Source organism: Stylophora pistillata, chromosome 10, assembly GCF_964205215.1.
Source record: "Stylophora pistillata chromosome 10, jaStyPist1.2, whole genome shotgun sequence".
Classification (NCBI taxonomy): domain Eukaryota; kingdom Metazoa; phylum Cnidaria; class Anthozoa; order Scleractinia; family Pocilloporidae; genus Stylophora; species Stylophora pistillata.
The window spans coordinates 21594347-21614197 of NC_142528.1; the positions used below are offsets into that span (position 1 = coordinate 21594347).

Below are 19851 nucleotides of genomic sequence, written 5' to 3' on the forward strand. Positions count from 1 at the left end.
GGTACAATTTCTTCTTACATTATTGTGATTTTGTTCTCTCTCTGTCTTCACAATGGAAATGGAAAGGTCATTCACTCTCATGGCAACGACAACTTTCAAAAATTGCCCGATGAATGACATGTTTTCATGTAGAGAGAGAAGAGATCCCCAGACGAGCCTAGTTGTTATACTGGCTATCATAGGCTGATCACATTACAAGGTAACGCGACTATGGCATCCCCTCTTTGTAAAGAGAGCACCTCTGTTGGCGTGGTCTGTATTAGTTCGATGGCAAACAACAACAACATAAGGAAATGTGTACCATCCAATTTTTTCACTATTAATGGAATTGTTATTAACGGAAGCTGCTCGTGCGCTCTTTAAAGATTTTTAAAGTCATATTTGTTTGGAATAGAGGACATAACGTCATATGATTTCTTTGTAATAGCTTCTTATAGAGCTTCTCTGTACACTTGCAGCGCTGGTATCTTTTAGTCCAAACACATTTGAGCTAAAAGGGAAGTGAAATAATGTTAGCGGGATACACTCCTATAATAATAAAAACGAGTATTTCATCGCATTTCGACCCTTAAATGAATGATTAATTCGTTGCGCGAGAATATATTATCACAACATGTACACTTAAAGTTGATACATATTGATTCATAACTATGTTTCTGTTGTAAAAGTAGCAATCAATGGAAGCGAAAAAGAAATGCAAAGTGAATGCATGATCCTGAGGAAGAAACATTTTTATTTCTGATAAGAGCTCCAAGTAAATTGTGGTACAATTTTAGAAATTATATAATTTTTAGAATTGTAGAAACCAGTTTGAGGTTTAAGAACGGGAAACACATTTTCGAACTAGATCCTGTCATGGAAGCAAAAAGGAGAGATCATTTGTCACATTTCACAATCATATCAAGGCCTTACGTGCACATATTGTCTGGCAGAACTATCAAGGCTTCCAGTTTTCAGTTTCTACACTTTCGAAAACCCCTTTAAGGACGTCTAATTAAAAAGAAAAGCGAAGATCACCTTGGCCGTGAAATGAAAACCAGTGTCGATCTTGCAGACAAAACAGTTTATATCTCTTTTTTTATATTCAGTTCATGATTTCCCAGCAGTTACCCTTCGATCTTCTGAAACTGCTCAACCACAGATCATAAAAGCATTATAGTACTATAGCTTTAATTCAAAATAACGATGGTTGTTTTTATCAAAGATTTATGTCACATATATCCGTTTTCGTGCAACTGTAATTACTTCCCCTTCAGATTTACACATAAAAATAACATTACTTCCAGTTTCTTGCTAGCGTTACATCATACCCTTGTTAACATCTGATGGCTAATTGATGGTAGTCCATTAGCTACCTCATGTAACATTCCACCAAATCACATTGGTACCAGACCACCTAATTCTCTTGATGGTAACTACTAAAATAACAAGAGAAATTACTCATGATCAAGTAAAATTTAATAAAATGCAATGTGCATAGTAATATCTTATGTAATGAGTAATGTAATGATATAATGTAATAGGTAAGAAAATGTTTTTATAATTTTTCAGTCATGAATGGCTCACTTTTTTGTCATCTTGAAATAGCATAGGCAGCGTCTAAAAGTGATTTTTATTTGTCATGTGGTGTGACGGAGAATCTCTCTGCGCAGAGACAACTCAAGAGTTTAATAAATACTAAAGAACATATGTACGCTAAACAACCTTCTAACTGTAAAGCTGCTTCCATTTATTTTACGTAGGATTTGACTGAAAATACTCCCCTTAATCTTAAAATAGAACAGTTTTATCTGCCGATCACTACTCAGTTCACTACTCTTTTGATAAAGTTTACTCGATTTCTCAAACAAACATTTCAAAATTAAGAAAACCTAATTCATCATCGAAACTGCACTTCTGCGACGTGAGTCAGGATGCAGCATACAACGGAATTGCTAAACGGATAAAGAAACTCAGGAAGAAATGCGGTAGTTTCCCAATTTTAGAGATTTACTTCAGCGCCAAATTAGGAACACTCGATAGTCTATAAGGAGGAAGAAATCTCTTCTCGGCATCAAAATCAACTTCAAGAATAAAAGAAAACATAGAAACAAGCTGTGAAGAATCTTTACAGAGGCCAACAAGAAATTCTAAGGAATTGAGCTATGGACGCTTACAAGGTGAGACAAAGTAACTTAGTTTTTATTAAACGACTCCGTGCTTAGAATAATTCCTTCATTTCTTCAATTCTATTCTTCAATTTAATATTTTTTAAATGGTTTCATGTGAGTGGCAACATGGCAGACTTGATGACCTTTTCTGGTTAAATAATTTAGAAATACTTTTGAAACAAGATATTATAGTTTACAATCTCAAGTTATGCTTAAGATTTCTATTGAGCTGTAGTTTAAGGGTATTCATTCAATACTATTACAATATATATTGTTGATAATAAATTTACAAAGGATCTATTTATTCTAGGTTCTCGTCGTTATCCTTGCAATTCTTCTTCACCGTGGTTATTGCCGAGCAACTGCTTTTGACAAAATCACGCGTAGAATTCAAGATGGCGGAGTCCAGTACACGCAGGGTGCTGCCGCATGGAGACAAAAGAGGTCCCCTGGTGACGAGCCAAGCTGTTACACTGGTGCACATGCGTCACTCACTTTGCCAAGCAACAAGACAGTTGCTGTTCCCATTTGTAAGCAGGTTACGTCTTCCGCAACTGCATGTTTCAGCTCGATGGCAAACAACAACCACCAGAGGAAATGTGTGCCGTCCCATATAATTTCAGTGGAAGGAATGGCGTTTAGTACAGCCTGTTCATGTGCACCATAGAATAATTAATACTGAATACTTTTGCCCTTAAGAAAGTGTCAGGAACACAAGCAAGGACTTTATTTATATCGACCGTTGAGTCATTTATATTCGTAGTATGTCCATATCTGTCGGATATTTATATACATGTAAATATTTTACGAACTTAGCTGTATTAAAAAAAAAAACCCTCACCGATCTATTTGCACGCTGGTTTGCGCGTAACCTTTACTTCCTTGATAAAACTCTTCGAGTTGTGCAGCTGACACTAAGCAGGAATGACACATTATGCTTTAGTCAACATCGACTGCGTCAGAAATAATCAAGTGGAAATTTCTCGTTGGTGAATACGATTCTTCCTTAAGAGGCGTATTTAGTCAAGTGGTCAGTGCACTGGACTCTGGGTCAGACGACTCGGGTTCGAGTCCTGACCGGGACATGGCGTTATGTCCTTGAGCAAGACACTTCACTCGCAATGCTTCGTCTTCTCGCGATCGGATAAGACGTAAAGCCGTAGGTCCCGTCTCATGCAGGGTTAGGGGTAGGAGACGTTTCCCACGCACGAGATTACGGTGTGGTGGATGTCCTTCCCTGGGGTGGGATGGGTGGAAAGGTGAAATCGATACATGGACTGAAGCGGCTGCAAGAGGCGCCTGATAAAATGCAGACGTCCGATCTTAACCTTAACAACTCGCAATTCAGCATTAATTGCTGCAAGTAATTGTTCTGAAAACGATTCACGATTTACGATTTACCTCATCAGGAAAGTAACACAATTGACGAGGCATTAATTACCTATAGTTTTAATTGCTAAAAAAAGACAAATTTCGATTGCTAACAGTTGCTTTATGTTTTAAGGATGAATGTTCGATTTATTGCTCTCGACGTTACTTAATAAGGTTTTTCCTTTTGGTCTCAAATCTTCGATGTGACATGATAATACTTTGCTCTGGTCGTTTGCTTTCGATTTTTACAGAATCTGGGTCTTTATTTGCCTGAAATATTTACGGACCATAACCCCACGTTCCAAAGCTTTATCAATTTGATTATATCTGGCATTGAATCTTTCGGCGAAGACTGAATTAATGCATAGTTACGAATTGGTGATAAGTTTCTCTAAACATTGTTAACGACAGCCTCCATGAACGATGTCAAAAATTCAAAAGGAAATAAAACTAAAAAAATTAACAGTACACAACCATTAACTCAAACAAAGGCCTCTGCCCCCCGCTGCCAGGCTTTGACTCATTCCAGCGGCCCTGACAATGACTTCATGGAAAACAAAGTTTATTGAAGAATCATAACATAAACTATCAACCCTCGGCGCTTGCGTAACAGCCACATGATGCTTAGGAGTGTCTAGAAGCCAAAACCGAACAACGAGCAGCAAATATCATTCTTTTCCACGATGTGCAGAATTAGAGTTCTGCAAAAGATTAAAAGCGTTATAATCATTTCACCTCTGCAGGATCATAGTTGACTGCACAATCAAGGTATTTCACTTTAGAGCGCATCTCAGTTATTATTTATCATCGAATCATATTTGTCAAATCCTTCAACTTTTCCATCTTTTAAGACCAAAATCCTCTGGCAGTCTCTCTAATCGTGTTCAAACGGTGAGCTATAGTGATGACAGTGGACTCCTTCAGTTTGTCCCGCACTACATTCCATATCGTCTGCTCTGTGTCTGGGTCAACATGCGCAGTTGGCTCGTCCAAGACGACTCTTTTACTTCGCTGTAGCAGCACACGAGCTAAGCAAATTAACTGCCGCTCTCCGACACTGACATTAGCGCCATGTTCCAGCAGTTCGTGGTCGAGCTTGGCCTCAAATCTCTGGACTAAATCTTTCAGTTGCACATCTTCTAAAGCCTGCCATAATTCAACGGCTTCAAACTTGTCTAAAATGTCAAGATTTTTTCTCAATGATCCACTAAAAAGAACTGGACTTTGGCCAAGAACCGAGATACCTCGTCTCGCTTGTTGGAGGTTTATCTCTTTAACTGGAACATCGTCGATGATTATCTCTCCATTAGCATCTGGCATGCGCATAAGAGCTGCCACAAAAGATGACTTCCCAGCTCCCGTGCGGCCGACAACTCCGATCTTTTCTCCTCCTTTGATGCTAATATTTACTTTCTTCAGCACTTGAGGACCCCCTCTAAATATAATTCTTCCTCGCCGAGGCCAATCTTTTGGGGGTTGTCGCTCTTCCTCGTATCCAGGCTCCCGGTCGAGTTTGGTGTAGGTTATAACTCGCTCAATTGACGTCATGTAGTTTTCCACTTCAGAGGTTTTTCTAACAGTGTACTGAGTCATGCCCAGAGTTTGGATAACGTAAACAAGAGCGAGACCAGCATAAGCTGAAAACAAAATCAAAACTTATTTTTATAAATTTAACACCAGTCTTCTACCATTAGCCTTAACCTTCAAGGGAAACTTTTTTAAAAGGTGTTGGTCACTTAGTCTTGTTAAGGCAGTCAGTTAATGGGAAAGAAAGAAACCTTTTTTATTACTATTATATATCAGCTCTTTGTTTTAGTCCTCTTTAAATTAACAAACCAAATTTCACTTTTGAATCATAGAAGACGCGTGAATATGATTCTGCATTTACCTGACTGAATGAATCTTAATCAAGGACTCATGTTAGTCATTTATGTTTCGTCCAAATGTTAATTGATGCACTTCTTATAAGATGAGTAAGATGATGAAATGGTAAACGTTCTCTCCGTCTCTTGTTAGGCTCCTTCAAATCATTTTGGAACCAGACAACATTTTTCCCACGAAAGTAGCCAATACAAAATCTTTTTAAAAATGTTTTTTCCTTTTCAGTCAAAAAATTACCTTGATTTGTAGGAACTGTTAAAAGTTGATGAATAAATAGAATAAACAGAGGATGCAACATGATTTTTGTTCTTCGTGTAATGCAGCGTAGAATTTCTCTACGTGCTCATCGATTCTATAAACCAAACAGGTTTCTAATGGCAAAATGTTACACCGTAAATACCCTCTTATCTCTTAAAATAGAACATTTTCATTCGTTAATAGTATCAAATTAATTTTCAAACGGAGTCTTATGAATTTCTTTAAAAAGACGTTTTGAGGTCCCGTTAGTAGATAAATCAGAGAAATTCTAATTTATCATTGAAACAGGAACAACATGAAACTCAGGAAGAAAAGCGGTAGTAACCCAATTTTAGATATTTACTTCATCGCCAAATTAGGAACACTCATTTCTATAAAAGTAGAGAGAAACGTTCTTAGAATCAAAATCAACTTTGAAGAAGAAAAAGAAACATAGAAACAAGTTGTGAAGAATCTTCACTGAAACCAACAAAAAATACTAAGGAATTGAATTATGGAGGTTTACAAGGTAAATCGTTGAACCTTAGTTCTTGTTAAACGCGTGTATGAGATTTCATTTCCCCACTAAATATTTTTCACAATGGTTTTACCTGGCAGCAAGGCACACTTTCTGTACTTTTCTGATTGAATCATTTAGAAATACTGTTGGAATATAAAAAAGTGTCTATTTTAGACCTTTATTTAAGTGCAGTATTATCATCAAAACAATTGAATATATACTGTCGATAACAAGTTGACAAAGGATCTGTATTTTCTAGGTTCTCTTCGTTATCCTCGCAATTTTCTTTCACCGTGAAAATGGTCAGTCGACTGAGTTTAACAAAATCGTGCATAGAATTCAAGATAGCGGAGTCCCTTCCACGCAGGGTGCTGCCGCATGGAGACAAAAGAGCTCCCTTGGTGACGAGCCCTAGCCTACAAGTTTCCGATGAATCGCAAAAAAGTTGCCGATAAAAGTGTCTAAAGGTTTCCAAAAAGTTGCTATTTTTTTCAAAAAGTTGGCGAAAAGTTGCTGAATTTCCAAAAAGTTGCCGAAAAGTTGCCAAAATTTTTCTGCTTTTCGTACCTTTTTCGGGTGTTAAAGATTAAAAATTTGCACAATGCTTCTTATCAAAACTTTATTTGTCAAAGTCCAGTGATGATATCAGAGGTTCTTTTCATTTCACTTGATCAACAAATAGTCTATCAGAATGACAAGATTCATCTGAGTTGGATGTATTGGAATCACTGTAATTGTTCGCCATCTTGAAAAATGTGCAACGTGATACCGCTGACCTCGTGATAAGGCATCACAAAAATCAACCCATAGGGGGTGGGGGGCCCTAATTATTGTATTTTAGAATAAATTGAATAAATTTCTATCGAAAACTGACCAATGAGGCTCAAAACGTGAAGGAAGTGGTTTCAAAGAACCTCAAAAAGCCCAAAGTTGCCGAAAATTCTAAAAGTTGCCGAAATTCTAAAAAGTTGCCGAAAATCTCAAAAGTTGCCGAAAAGTTGCCGAGCAACTTGTGGCTAAGCCTAACGAGCCCAGTTGTTATCCTGGCAGAGTTTTGTCATTTACTTTGGCGAGCAACAAGACAGTTACTCATAGGCGTACGGGTCGGGGGGTGGCGGGAAGGGCTGCAGCCCCCCAAATTTAGGGCAACTCTGACTTTTTGGGCAGCACGAGAAATTTGGACAAAGCTAGTTTTTTAAAAAAGCTTGCATGTGTCTGTGTATTCTTTTTCGAAGATATAGTTTCTGTTTCAACATGAAGTCGGCGTTGAAAATAAGTTCGATTTCCACCGTCTCCCGGGTTCGGTCTTTGATCTTCCCCTTCGGGGGATGAATGCGCGCTTATTTTCCCTAGACAGTGGTTGCTTAGCACGTGATCACTTTCTGGTTTATTTTGAAGGGGATCATACGTTGATATACATATTTGTAATTTTGTTGTTGTTAGGCACTGTGCTGCACTACACTAGTTAGTGTGGGGAATTTCCAATCGTGAATTAATTAGAGTCAATTTCGGCATAACTTTCTAGAATCATATTGTAGATTATCCACTGGAGACTCTCAGAAGATCTGAGTCACGTGCTCGGCAACCACTGTCTCGTGTGAATTTAACTGGTTTACCACGTCCTTTATGGCGTAAAGCCAGCGAAATTCACACCCGTAGTTTTTCAAAAATTTACGTGACACTCGAAACAAATACGCACCTTACATAAGATTTTTTGTGTAAAACTCGCCTTATGCCATATTAGACATGTCGAATCCAGCCCCACAAAAACGTAAGCGGGCCTATCGCGATCGCGTTACCTGTTTCGAATGTAAAAAAAAGGCATCGTTGCTGAGTACCAAGACACTCATGCAAGAACCACGCATATAGGCAAGAGAGTTAAATTTACTGTTTCTCGTGCGCCAAATCAATCGCAACTAGGTTTCACCGGCGGCGGTGAAACAATAAATATGCTTAAATACAGTAAAATCGACGCCGAAGACGTTGGCTCAGATCTTCAGAATGACAACAGTACCGATATAGTGGATTCATTAGATACTGCTCCAGATAAGTCAGAAATCGAGTTGATTCAAGTGAATAATGGTGTTCGGCGTGCTCCGGATACGTCAGAATTTATGGATGTCGGTGTAACAGATGAGTCAGAAATCATGGATAAAGGTAATTCGGATAAGTCAGAGATAATGGCTATGGAAAACATACATAATAGTGCTGACAATGGTGCTTGTGCTGCGGATACAACAGAAATTGTAGACAATGGTGCTAACTCTGAAATCGTGCATAGTGCTGATCGGGATATGTTCATTTCAGTTGTCATAGATAACAGTGTTCTGGAAAAGTCCCAGAAGTCAGTTATCATGGATAATAGCGCCCCAGATACGTCAGATATCGTAGATGGTATGCACAACTCTTCCTTGGATACAAATGTATATAGTGGTACTTTCCACTATATACATTTCGGTGATATAGACGAGAGCCCTCAACAACCTATCTTGAAGTGCTACGACCCAAAAAAATACGGCAGTGAATCTCTTTTTCTAGAGATTTCAATCCAGCCTGGTAGAAACGTTATCCATGGCTGAGCTACAACTGTGAAACAAATACAGCGTGCTGCTACCCATGCCAGAAACTTAAATGCCCACGATTTCACGTTCAAGTTTGACAATTGGAAGAAGATAAAGCGTCTCACTAAACACCACAGGAGTGAGAACCATCAAACGGCCAGGGCGAAATGGATTGATAGCAGAGCATATAAAAAGAAAAATACTTCAATACTTGGCAAACTCCAGGAATCACACAATAGGTGAAGGAAAATCAGGACTACTTGAAAGTTATCACTGAATGTCTCATGTTTACGGCCCAACAGAACATCGCCCAACGGGGCCACGATGAACAACGTGATAGTTTGAGTAATAGCAGTGATGTAAATAGAGGTAATTTGCTGGAGCTAATTCACTTGCGGTGCAAGGACATAGCTTGACTGAAGGATAAACTTGAAAGCCAGCTTCAGAAGCATGCACAGTGGATATCTCCCGTGATACAAAACGAACTGCTACAAATTATCCCCGACCTCATTCGCGAGCGTATCACAAACGATGTACGAACCAGCGGATGATATGGTATCATCTTGGACGAAACATCAGACATTAGCAGAACAGAATAAGTTTCACTTTGCCTTAGTTTCGCGCTGAATGGAACGAAGAAAGAAGCATTCATTGGTCTCTACTCCACAAAATCAACCGAAGGCGAAGTACTGTATGAACTGGTGAAATCTGCTATCACTGAACTCAATCTTGATCTCAAGAACATTGTTGATAAAGCATTCGATGGGGCGGCTAATGTGAACGGTGTACCCAAGGGACTCTCAACAAGAATGGAAGAGTGCTCCCCGCTCGGTATCTACGTCAACTGTTGCAGACATGTGCTCAACCTCGCCCTTCAGGATACTATGACACAGCTTGAACCATTGCGAAACGCTCTGGGAACTATCCAGGCTCTGTACAACTTTTTAGAAGCGAGTCCCAAACGACACGCCTTGTTTAGTGACACAGAAGTACAAGGTAAGGATCTAAAACTGACGCTGAATTCATTAATTACTATACGATGGTCATGCCGGTGGGAAGCCGCAAAGGCAAATGGAACGGATTGTAAAATCCTGCTCATACCGTCTTCAGACAAAGATCCAAAAACCTACTCTGAGAGCAGAGCCTTATTGAACGCCATTTGCGACTTGGAGTTTGTCTTTGGACTATGTGTACTGAAAGTAATCCTGGGCAGCACTAATAGTCTGTGCCGATATCTTCAGGGGAAGACGGTCGACGTCATCTCCGCTCGTAGAAATGCCGAGTTGACTATTCAGACCCTACGCCAGTGTCGGAGTGAAGAAAGTTTCAAAAGCGTAGGGCAGTTAGCATCACCAATGGGTCTGAAAATGAAGAACTGGCTGACCAATTCTCAGTTTGAATTACGAGAAACCAGGGCACCCAGACAAACGCCGCCCCGCCGCCTTCAAGCCCTTGGAGGTGAACACGCGCAAAGACAAACGCAGACACCGGAATCGCACCATCGTATAAACACTTACTATGCGTCCATCGACAAGGTACTGTCCGAACTTGAGCTCAGGTTTAGCGGTAATGACCAAGAAATACTCTGTGATTTGGGAATTATCTGTCAGAGTGAAACACCAGATAAAGAAAGCTTCTCCCGAGTTGCTAAATACAAAATCGACGGGGAGATTCTGGAAGCCGAGCAGAAAATGTACGCGAGTTTTCGTCGTGTACGTGGATTAGGCTACATGACTGTTTCAGAAATGCTGCAGGCAATGCACGAGAATGATCTATTTGATATGTTCCCAGAGTTTTCTACTATGGTACATATCCTTGCAGTGATACCTGCTACATCATGTTCTGCAGAACGATCATTCAGTGGGTTGCGCAGATTGAAAACTTACCTCCGCAGCAACATGGGGCAACAACGTGTTAGAAACATCACACTTATTAACACTGAAAGGGAATATGCCAACTCTGTAGTCGAGAGAGACATGGATCGTATCATTGATATATTCGGCCGTCGAAATGGCAGAGGCAGCTATTTCTTTTAACGTGTTTTATATGTACGCCTATGTTAGTGTATCGTATGACGACTGTTTCATAAAAATTTGGGAAACTTGCGAGAATTTTTTGGGCAAATGGTTCACCACCCCCCTAGCAATAATCAATGAAACTGAGTACAGCTATCTACAAAATGTCGAGCTTTCAAACTGATCATGCAATAACCGCCTTTTTCCAACGGGGCTATTTTCTCCAGAGAAGGAAACTGATCAGGTCGGATCGACAGATAATTCTGCATCAGAAATTTTAAACTCTCGGGCCTTTTGCAATGCATGGGCGCCAGCAAAAAGTATTGCACAGGGAGTGGTACACATGGACCTTCATCTAAAATCAAACATTTTTTCTCTTAATAGTGCTTCGCTTATATTATAAAACTATTTAAGAGCAGTATTTAAATAACCGAGGGTGCGAAACACGATTTCGAAAGAGGTCCAGTCATGGATGCTAAAAGAGAGATTATTTGTCACGTATCACAACTTTTCATCTGGGTATCGTATTTATTTCTGACATTTACCACTTTTGAGAAGTTCTTTCTTTGGCAAAGCCTTCAAACTCTTCCAGAGACTTTTTTACTTGCTACACCTTCCAAAACCCCCCACAATGAGGTCTAAAAAACCCAACATACAATTATTGAAAGATGGGGTTTAGCTCTCTGTCAAAACGATTTGTTTTCCTTTTTTTGCATTCAGCCCATGATTTGCCAGAAAATCAGTGGTATTTCATCTATGTGACACTGTTTTTACCGTAAATTAATGAAGTACTATTTTGGTAAATATGACTCTAGATCTGCATTTATCATTAAAGGAATGTTAATCAAGGATTCATGTTACTTATATACATTTCGTCCAAGTGTTACTTCATGCACTTGTGATGTGTAAGATGATGTGATGTTATAAATTCTCTCAGTCTCTTGCTAGTATCAGACATTCTTCCCTTGAAAGTAGCTGATAAAATGAGTTTAAAAAAAAAATTTAATATTTCAGTCAAAAAGTACCTAATTTTGTACGAACTTGAAATTAAAGAATAAATAGAATCATTTTCTCTACGTGCTCAGCGATTCAATAAACCAAACAGGTTTCTAGAGGCAAAATGTTACGCTATAAATACTCTCCTATCTCTTAAAATAGAACATATTCATGCGTTAATCATATCAAATTAGTTTTCAAACGGAGTCTTATGAATTCCTCTACAAAGACGTTTTGAGGTCCCGTTAGTAGATATACCAGAGAAATTGTAATTTATCATCGAAACGGGAACAACATGAAACTCAGGAAGATAAGTGGTAGCAACTCAGTTTTAGATATTTACTTCAGCGCCAAATTAGGAACACTCATTTCTATAAAAGTACAGAGAAACGTCTCTTAGAATCAAAATCAACTACGAAGAAGGAAAAGAAACAGAGAAACAAATTGTAAAGAATCTTCACTCAAGCCGACAAGAAATACTAAAGAGTTTAGTTATGGAGGTTTACAAGGTAAATCAATGTACCTTAGTTTTTGTTAAACGTGTGTATGAGAATTCATTTTATTCCTTAATTTCATTCCACAACTAGTTATTTTTCAGAATGGTGTTACCTGACAACAAGGCACACTTTCTGTACTTTTCTGGTTAAATAATTTAGAAATACTGTTGGAATATAAAAGAGTTTCTATTTTAGATCTTTATTCAAGTGCATTTTTATCATCAAAACAATTGTAATATATACTGTTGATAACAAGTTGACAAAGGATCTATATTTTCTAGATTCTAGCCGTTATTCTCGCAATTTTTCTTCACCGTGCAAATGGCCGGGCGGCTGGCTTTAACAAACTCGTGCGTGGAATTCAAGATGGCAGAGTCCTGTCCACGCAGGGTGCTGCCGCATGGAGACAAAAGAGATCCCCTGGTGACGAGCCCAGTTGTTACACTGGCAGATTTGTGTCATTTAGTTTGCCGAGCAACAAGAAAGTTACTGTTCCCATTTGTAAGAAGATTACCTCATCCACAACCGCATGTTTTAGTTCAATGGCAAACAACAACAATCAAAGGAAATGTGTTCCGTCCCGTATGATCACAATGGAAGGAGTGGCGTTTAACACAGCCTGTTCATGTGCACCATAGAATACTTCAAGCTCGAAACTTTTGAACCCTGCAATGTGTCAGGAACACAAGGACTAAATTATATCGACCGTTGCAATATTTATCATTTCATCATGTGTGCGTTTCGTATTGATATAGATGTATGTTAAAGAACCTTTCCATATTAAAAATGAAAAAAACTTACTGACCTCTGTCGTTTGTACATAACCATCATAACCTCTGGGGCGATCCTTATAACTGCACTACGCATACGTATGCTGTACTGCGCATAAAATCACGTAGACATGCGAATAAGCACGCGCACATTCTTAGACCATGGCCTCTATAATAATTAAGTAAACCATGTTTGCGCTATAAAAGGACAAGATATAAAAGGACAAGAGCTAAAAAAGTAAACTGTAGAGGAAGATTTGTCTTAATTCACACCAGTAGAGTTGACCTCAACATGTCCTTTTTATATTCAAACAAAGGAATACTTTACCTTTATGCAGCTTCAAAAGCTGATATATCAGGATATATCTGCTTTCAGTAAAATGGGGGCAAGATTTTTAGCTCATTAGAATATATGTAATTAGGATGAAGAGGTTTTTAACCTGTCACCAAAATGTCAACATATCAGCTTACAACTTTCAACAAAATTAACACTTTCTTTATAACTATAATATCAAATGAAACATTTTTCATGGAAAAGTTAACTATAGCAGAACAAAATTGAATCTTTTACATATAACCACGTGCACACAATTCAGTACTATAGTGAAGTACATCTTTCACTGCGAAAAATAACAATAATAAAGTGGCAGGATACAGAAACAGGAAAAATATTTTTTGACCAGCATAGAGAAACAGGAAAAATTATTTGCTATAGTGAAGTACATCTTTCACTGCGAAAAATAAAAATAATAAAGTGGCAGGATAGAGAAACAGGAAAAATACTGATAACGTAAAAATACAATCACCAGAAAAGTAATTAAACTGACACTGAGGTAAATATCTGTTTTTGCATATACTGCACAAGGCAAATTGATAGGTGACTATCAATTGTCTTTTCTTATATTTTTAAATACTCAGAAACTTTGAAAATCTCGGGCCTTGCGCAATGCATGCTCGCCAACAAAAATTTGTGCACGGGAAGCGGTACGGATGTACTCAGTTTCATCTAAATCAAACATATTTTTTTCTCTTTAGAGGGCTTTGGGTATATTATAAAATAATTTTAGACCAGCATTTAAATGACTGAAGATGGGAAACACGATTTCGAAAGAGGTCCTGTCACGGATGCTAAAAGGAGAGAACAGTTGTCAGGTATCACAACTTTTCACCTGGGTATCGTATTTATCTCTGACATTTATCACTCTTAGGAAGTTCTTTCTTTGGCAAAGCCGTCAAAGTCTTCCAGCGAGTTTTTTTTTTTTTTTATTTGCCATACCTTCGAAAACTCCTCTCAATGAAGTCTAAAAAACACAACATCAACTTTTTGAAACTTGAGTTAGGGTTTAGCTATCCGTCAAAACGATTTGTTTTCCTTTTTAGTTTTTTGTATTCAGCTCATGATATCCCAGAAGATGATATCTCATCTAATTGATACTGTGTTAGACTGTTTCACTGGATATCACTGAAGTACTATTTCCGTATATAAATATGTTTCTGCATTTACCTTACTGAACGAATCTTAATCAAGGATTCCTATTACTTATGTACGTTTCGCCCAAGTGCTACTCCATGCACTTGTGACGTGTTAGATGATGTAATGGTGCACATTCTCGCTGTCTCTTGTCAGTATCAGACAACATTTCTCCCTTGAAAGTAGCTGAAAATGTGTTTTTTAAATAAATTTTTTAAATATTTCAGTCAAAAAGTACCAAAGAGGTTTCTAGCTAATAGTAAACTGTTACACTGTACATACTCTCGTGTCTCTTAAAATAGAGCGGTTCTATTTGCTGGTAGTATTAAGTCAGTTTCCAAGCGGAGACGTACGAATTTATCAAAAACGACTATTTGTTAAAACTCCGTTATTGGATCATTAAAGAAATTCTAGTTCATCATCGAAACTGTAGTAACACAACATGAAACTCAGGAAGAAAAGCAGTCGTTACCCAATTATAGATATCTACTTCAGAGCCAAATTAGGAACACTCATTTGTATAAAAGGAGAGAGCAACTTTTTTCGGCATTAAAATCAACTTCAAAGAAGAAAAGAAACAAAGAAACAAGTTGTGAAGAGTCTTTACCGTAGCCAGCGAGAAGTACCAAGGAGTTGAGTTATGGAGGTTTACAAGGTAAATCAATGTACCTTAGTTCTTGTTAAACGTGTGTATAAGAATTCTTTTCATTTCTTAATTTCATTCTCCAGTTAGATATATTTTAAATGGTTTTACCTGGTAACAAGGCACATCTTCTGACCCTTTTCCAGTTAGATAACTTAGAAATACTTTTGGAATATTAAAAAAAGTGTCTTTTTCATTAGATCTTCATTCAGTTATAGTTTTGCCATCAAAACAATTGTAATATACACTGTTGATAATAAGTTGACAAAGGATCTATTTATTCTAGGTTCTCGTCGTTTTCATTGCCGCAATTTTTCTTCACCGTGGAAATTGCAGAGCAACTGGGTTTAACAACATGGTGCGTAGAATTCAAAACGGCGGAGTGCCGTCCACGCAGGGTGCTGCCCCATGGAGACAAAAGAGGTCCCCTGGTGACGAGCCCAGTTGTTACACTGGCAGAGTTGTGTCATTCACTTTGCCGAGCAACAAGACAGTTATTGTTCCCGTATGTAAGAAGATTACCTCATCCACAACCGCATGTTTTAGTTCGATGGCAAACAACAACAATCAGAGGAAATGTGTACCATCTCATATGATCACAGCGGAAGGAATAGCATTTAACACAGCCTGTTCATGTGCACCATAGAATACATTTAAAAGCTCAAAAATTCTGAACTCTACGATGTGTCAGGAACACAAGGACTAAATTTATAGCCGCTGTTGCAATATTTATCATAGTATCGTTTGTACGTTTCATATTCATATTTATATGTGTATATGTATATTTACGAACTTCATATCCATATTAAAAAAAAACTTACTGACCTATCTTCTCTGTCGCTTAAGGTGACTCCTTAGCATTCCACTACGCATTCTGTACGGTGCATAAAAACACGTAATCTGGCCAATAAGCGCGCGCGCATTCCAAGACCATGGCCTCTAAAAAAATTAACTAAATTATGTTTGTGGGGTATAAGCTAACAATACCTACAGCTAAAAAGGTAAAATGCAAAGACGCCTTAATTCACACTAATAAAGTTTACATTCTGACAAAGGAATGTTTTGCTGTTATCGACAACTTTAACAGCTTTTGTTTTAATCGCGCCGTTTTACAAAGATTCCCAAGCCTTATGAAAGCTGTTACTGCAGATGTTTTGATATTTTTACGTGTGTTTGATCCTCGCCAATCAATCGTTAACATGTCACCGTCCCCTTTTACCCACTGTCAGATTGATGAGTGAATGGCAAAGACTGCGCTATTCTCAATCGAAGGTCGTTTCTCGAAGTTTACTCGGATGATAGCGGCTATTCTACTTATATAATAGGCCTGTAGATATCGAATGTATCTTCTCTTGTTCAACTCGATATCTTCCGCTCAATACTCGAAGAGAAATTCTTTAACTACGCGCACGCATGTATTATTCTATATCTATGCAGCTTCAAAATTAGATTATATGTAATTAGGATGTAGAGGTTTCTAAACTTGTCATCAAAACGTCAACATATCAGCTTACAACTTTCGACAAACGTTGATAAAACTAACAAATCTTTTATTACTATAATTTCAAATGAAACATTTTACATGTAAAAGCTAACTATAGCACATCAAAATTGAAACTTTTGCATATATCCAAACAATTTAATGCTATAGTGAAGCACATCTTAAACTGCGAAAAATGAAAAATAATAAAGGGGCGAAAATAGAGAAACAGGAAAAAATGATGACGTAAAAATACCATAACCAGGAAAGCAATTAAACTGACACTGAGGTAAATAACTGTTTTTGCATATACCGCACAAGGCGAATTACTAGCCGACTAAAAATTGCTTTTCATATCTTTTTAAATACTCAGAAATTCTGTTATCTCGGGCCTGGTGCCAAGCAGGCGCTCCAGCAAAATATTATTGCCCAAGGAGTAGTATGGATATACCTTCATCTAAAATCAAACATTTTTCTCTTTAGAGGGCTTTGCGTATATTATAAAATCATTTTAGAGCAGCATTTAATTGATTGAAGACCGGAAACATGATTTCTAAAGAGGTCCTGTCACTGATGCTAAAAGGAGAGATTATTTGTCACGTATCACATTTTTTTATCTGGGTATCGTAATTTTTATTCTGACATTTAACACTCTTAGGCAAAGCTGTCAAAGTCTTCCAGAGAGTTTTTTTGTTGCCACACCTTCGAAAAGCCCCCTCAACGAGGTCTAAAAAACCCAACATTGAATTATTGAAACATGGGGTTTAGCTATCTGTGAAAACCATTTGTTTTTCTTTTTTTGTATTCAGCTCATGATTTCCCAGAAAATCAGTGGTATTTCTTCTATGTGACACTGTTTTTACCATAAATTAATGAAGTACTATTTTGGTAAATATGTCTCTAGATCTTCATTTATCACTAAAGGAATCTTAATCAAGGATTCATGTTACTTATATACATTTCGTCCAAGTGTTACTTCATGCACTTGCGATGTGTAAGATGATGTGATGCTAAAAATTCTCTCAGTCTCTCACCAGTATCAGACATTCTTCCCTTGAAAGTAGCTGACAAAATGAGTTTTAAAAAAATTTTTTTCTTAATATTTCAGTCAAAAAGTACCTAATTTTGTACGAACTTGAAATTAAAGAATAAATGAATGATTTTCTCTACGTGCTTAGCAATTTAATAAACCAAACAGGTTTCTAGAGGCAAAATGTTACGCTGTAAATACTCTCTTATCTCTTAAAATAGAACAATTTAATTCGTTAATCATATCAAATTAGTTTCCAAAAGGAGTCTTATGAACTTCTTTACAAAGACGTTTTGAGGTCCCGTTAGTAGATATAGCAGAGAAATTATAATTTATCATCGAAACGGGAACAACATGAAACTCAGGAAGAAAAGTGGTAGTAACTCAGTTTTAGATATTTACTTCAGCGCCAAATTAGGAACACTCATTTCTATAAAAGTACAGAGAAACGTTTCTTACAGTCAAATTCAACTACGAAGAAGGAAAAGAAACAGAGAAAAAAATTGTAAAGAATCTTCACTGAAGCCAACAAGAAATACTAAGGAGTTTAGTTATGGAGGTTTCCAAGGTAAATCAATGTACCTTAGTTCTTGTTAAACGTGTGTTTCACAATTCATTTTATTCCTTAATTTCGTTCCACAACTAGTAATTTTTCAGAATGGTTTTACCTGGCAACAACGCACACTTTCTGTACTTTTCTGGTTCAATAAGTTAGAAATACTGTTGGAATACAAAAAAGTTTATATCTTATATCTTTACTCAAGTGCTTTTTTATCATCATAAAAATTGTAATATTTACTGTTGATAACAAGTTGACAAAGGATCTATATTTTCTAGATTCTAGTCGTTATCCTCGCAATTTTTCTTCACCGTGGAAATGGCCGGACGACTGGGTTTAAAAAAGTCGTGCGTGGAATTCAAGATGGCAGAGTCCTGTCCACGCTGGGTGCTGCCGCATGGAGACAAAAGAGATCCCCTGGTGACGAGCCCAGTTGTTACACTGGCAGATTTGTGTCATTTAGTTTGCCGAGCAACAAAAAAGTTACTGTTCCCATTTGTAAGAAGATTACCTCATCCATAACCGCATGTTTTGGTTCAATGGCAAACAACAACAATCAAAGGAAATGTGTTCCGTCCCGTATGATCACAATGGAAGGAGTGGCGTTTAACACAGCCTGTTCATGTGCACCATAGAATACTTCAAGCTCGAAACTTTTGAACCCTATAATGTGTCAGGAACACAAGGACCAAATTATAGCGACCGTTGCAATATTTATCATTTCATCATGTGTGCGTTTCATATTTACTTATATGTATATTAAAGAACCTTTCCATATTAAAAATGAAAAAACTTACTGAGCTCTGTCGTTTGTACATAACCATCATAACCTATGGGTGGATCCTTATAATTGCACTACGTATACGTATGCTGTACTGCGCATAAAATAACGTAAACATGCGAATAAGCACGCGCACATTCTTAGAGCATGGCCTCTATAATAATTAAGTAAACCATGTTTGCGCTATAAAAGGACAAGATATAAAAGGACAAGAGCTAAAAAAGTAAACTGTAGAGAAAGACTTGTCTAATTCACACCAGTAGAGTTGACCTCAACATGTCCTTTTTATATTCAAACAAAGGAATACTTTACCTTTATGCAGCTTCAAAAACTGATATATCAGGATATATCCGCTTTCAGTAAAATGAGGGCTAGATTTTTAGCTCATTAGAATATATGTAATTAGGATGAAGAGGTTTTAAGCCCGTCACCAAAATGTCAACATATCAGCTTACAACTTTCAACAAAATTAACACTTTCTTTATAACTATAATACTAAATGAAACATTTTACATGGAAAAGTTAACTATAGCAGAACAAAATTGAATCTTTTACATATAACCACGTGCACACAATTCAGTACTATAGTGAAGTACATCTTTCACTGCGAAAAATAAAAATAACAAAGTGGCAGGATAGAGAAACAGGAAAAATAATTTTAGACCAGCATAGAGAAACAGGAAAAATTATTTGCTATAGGGAAGTACACCTTTCACTGCGAAAAATAAAAATAATAAAGTGGCAGGATAGAGAAACAGGAAAAATACTGATGACGTAAAAATACAATCACCAGAAAAGTGATTAAACTCTCACTGAGGTAAATATCTGTTTTTGCATATACTGCGCAAGGCAAATTGATAGCTGACTATCAATTATCTTTTCTTATCTT

General features: G+C 37.4%; 3 protein-coding genes and 1 pseudogene across 3 annotated transcripts; 3 read left to right on the forward strand and 1 right to left on the reverse strand.

Annotated features, from left to right (window-relative positions):
- The first annotated feature begins 2062 nt into the window (after positions 1-2062).
- LOC111346565 (uncharacterized) lies at positions 2063-2914 on the forward strand. The gene is made up of 2 exons (XM_022953844.2): positions 2063-2159; positions 2461-2914. Exons 1-2 carry the CDS (start codon positions 2145-2147, stop codon positions 2815-2817), a joined length of 372 nt encoding a protein of 123 aa, XP_022809579.2. The 5' UTR covers positions 2063-2144; the 3' UTR covers positions 2818-2914.
- Positions 2915-3752: 838 nt separating this feature from the next.
- LOC148722226 (ATP-binding cassette subfamily C member 4 pseudogene) lies at positions 3753-5236 on the reverse strand (annotated as a pseudogene).
- A 9873-nt stretch (positions 5237-15109) lies between these two features.
- LOC148722227 (uncharacterized) lies at positions 15110-15825 on the forward strand. Its single transcript, XM_088735501.1, has 2 exons — positions 15110-15124; positions 15399-15825. Exons 1-2 carry the CDS (start codon positions 15110-15112, stop codon positions 15756-15758), a joined length of 375 nt encoding a protein of 124 aa, XP_088591627.1. The 3' UTR covers positions 15759-15825.
- Positions 15826-18175: 2350 nt separating this feature from the next.
- On the forward strand, positions 18176-18816 carry LOC111346566 (uncharacterized). The gene is made up of 2 exons (XM_022953845.2): positions 18176-18190; positions 18460-18816. The coding sequence occupies exons 1-2, from the start codon at positions 18176-18178 to the stop codon at positions 18814-18816; spliced, it is 372 nt and encodes a 123-aa protein (XP_022809580.2).
- The last annotated feature ends 1035 nt before the right edge of the window (positions 18817-19851 follow it).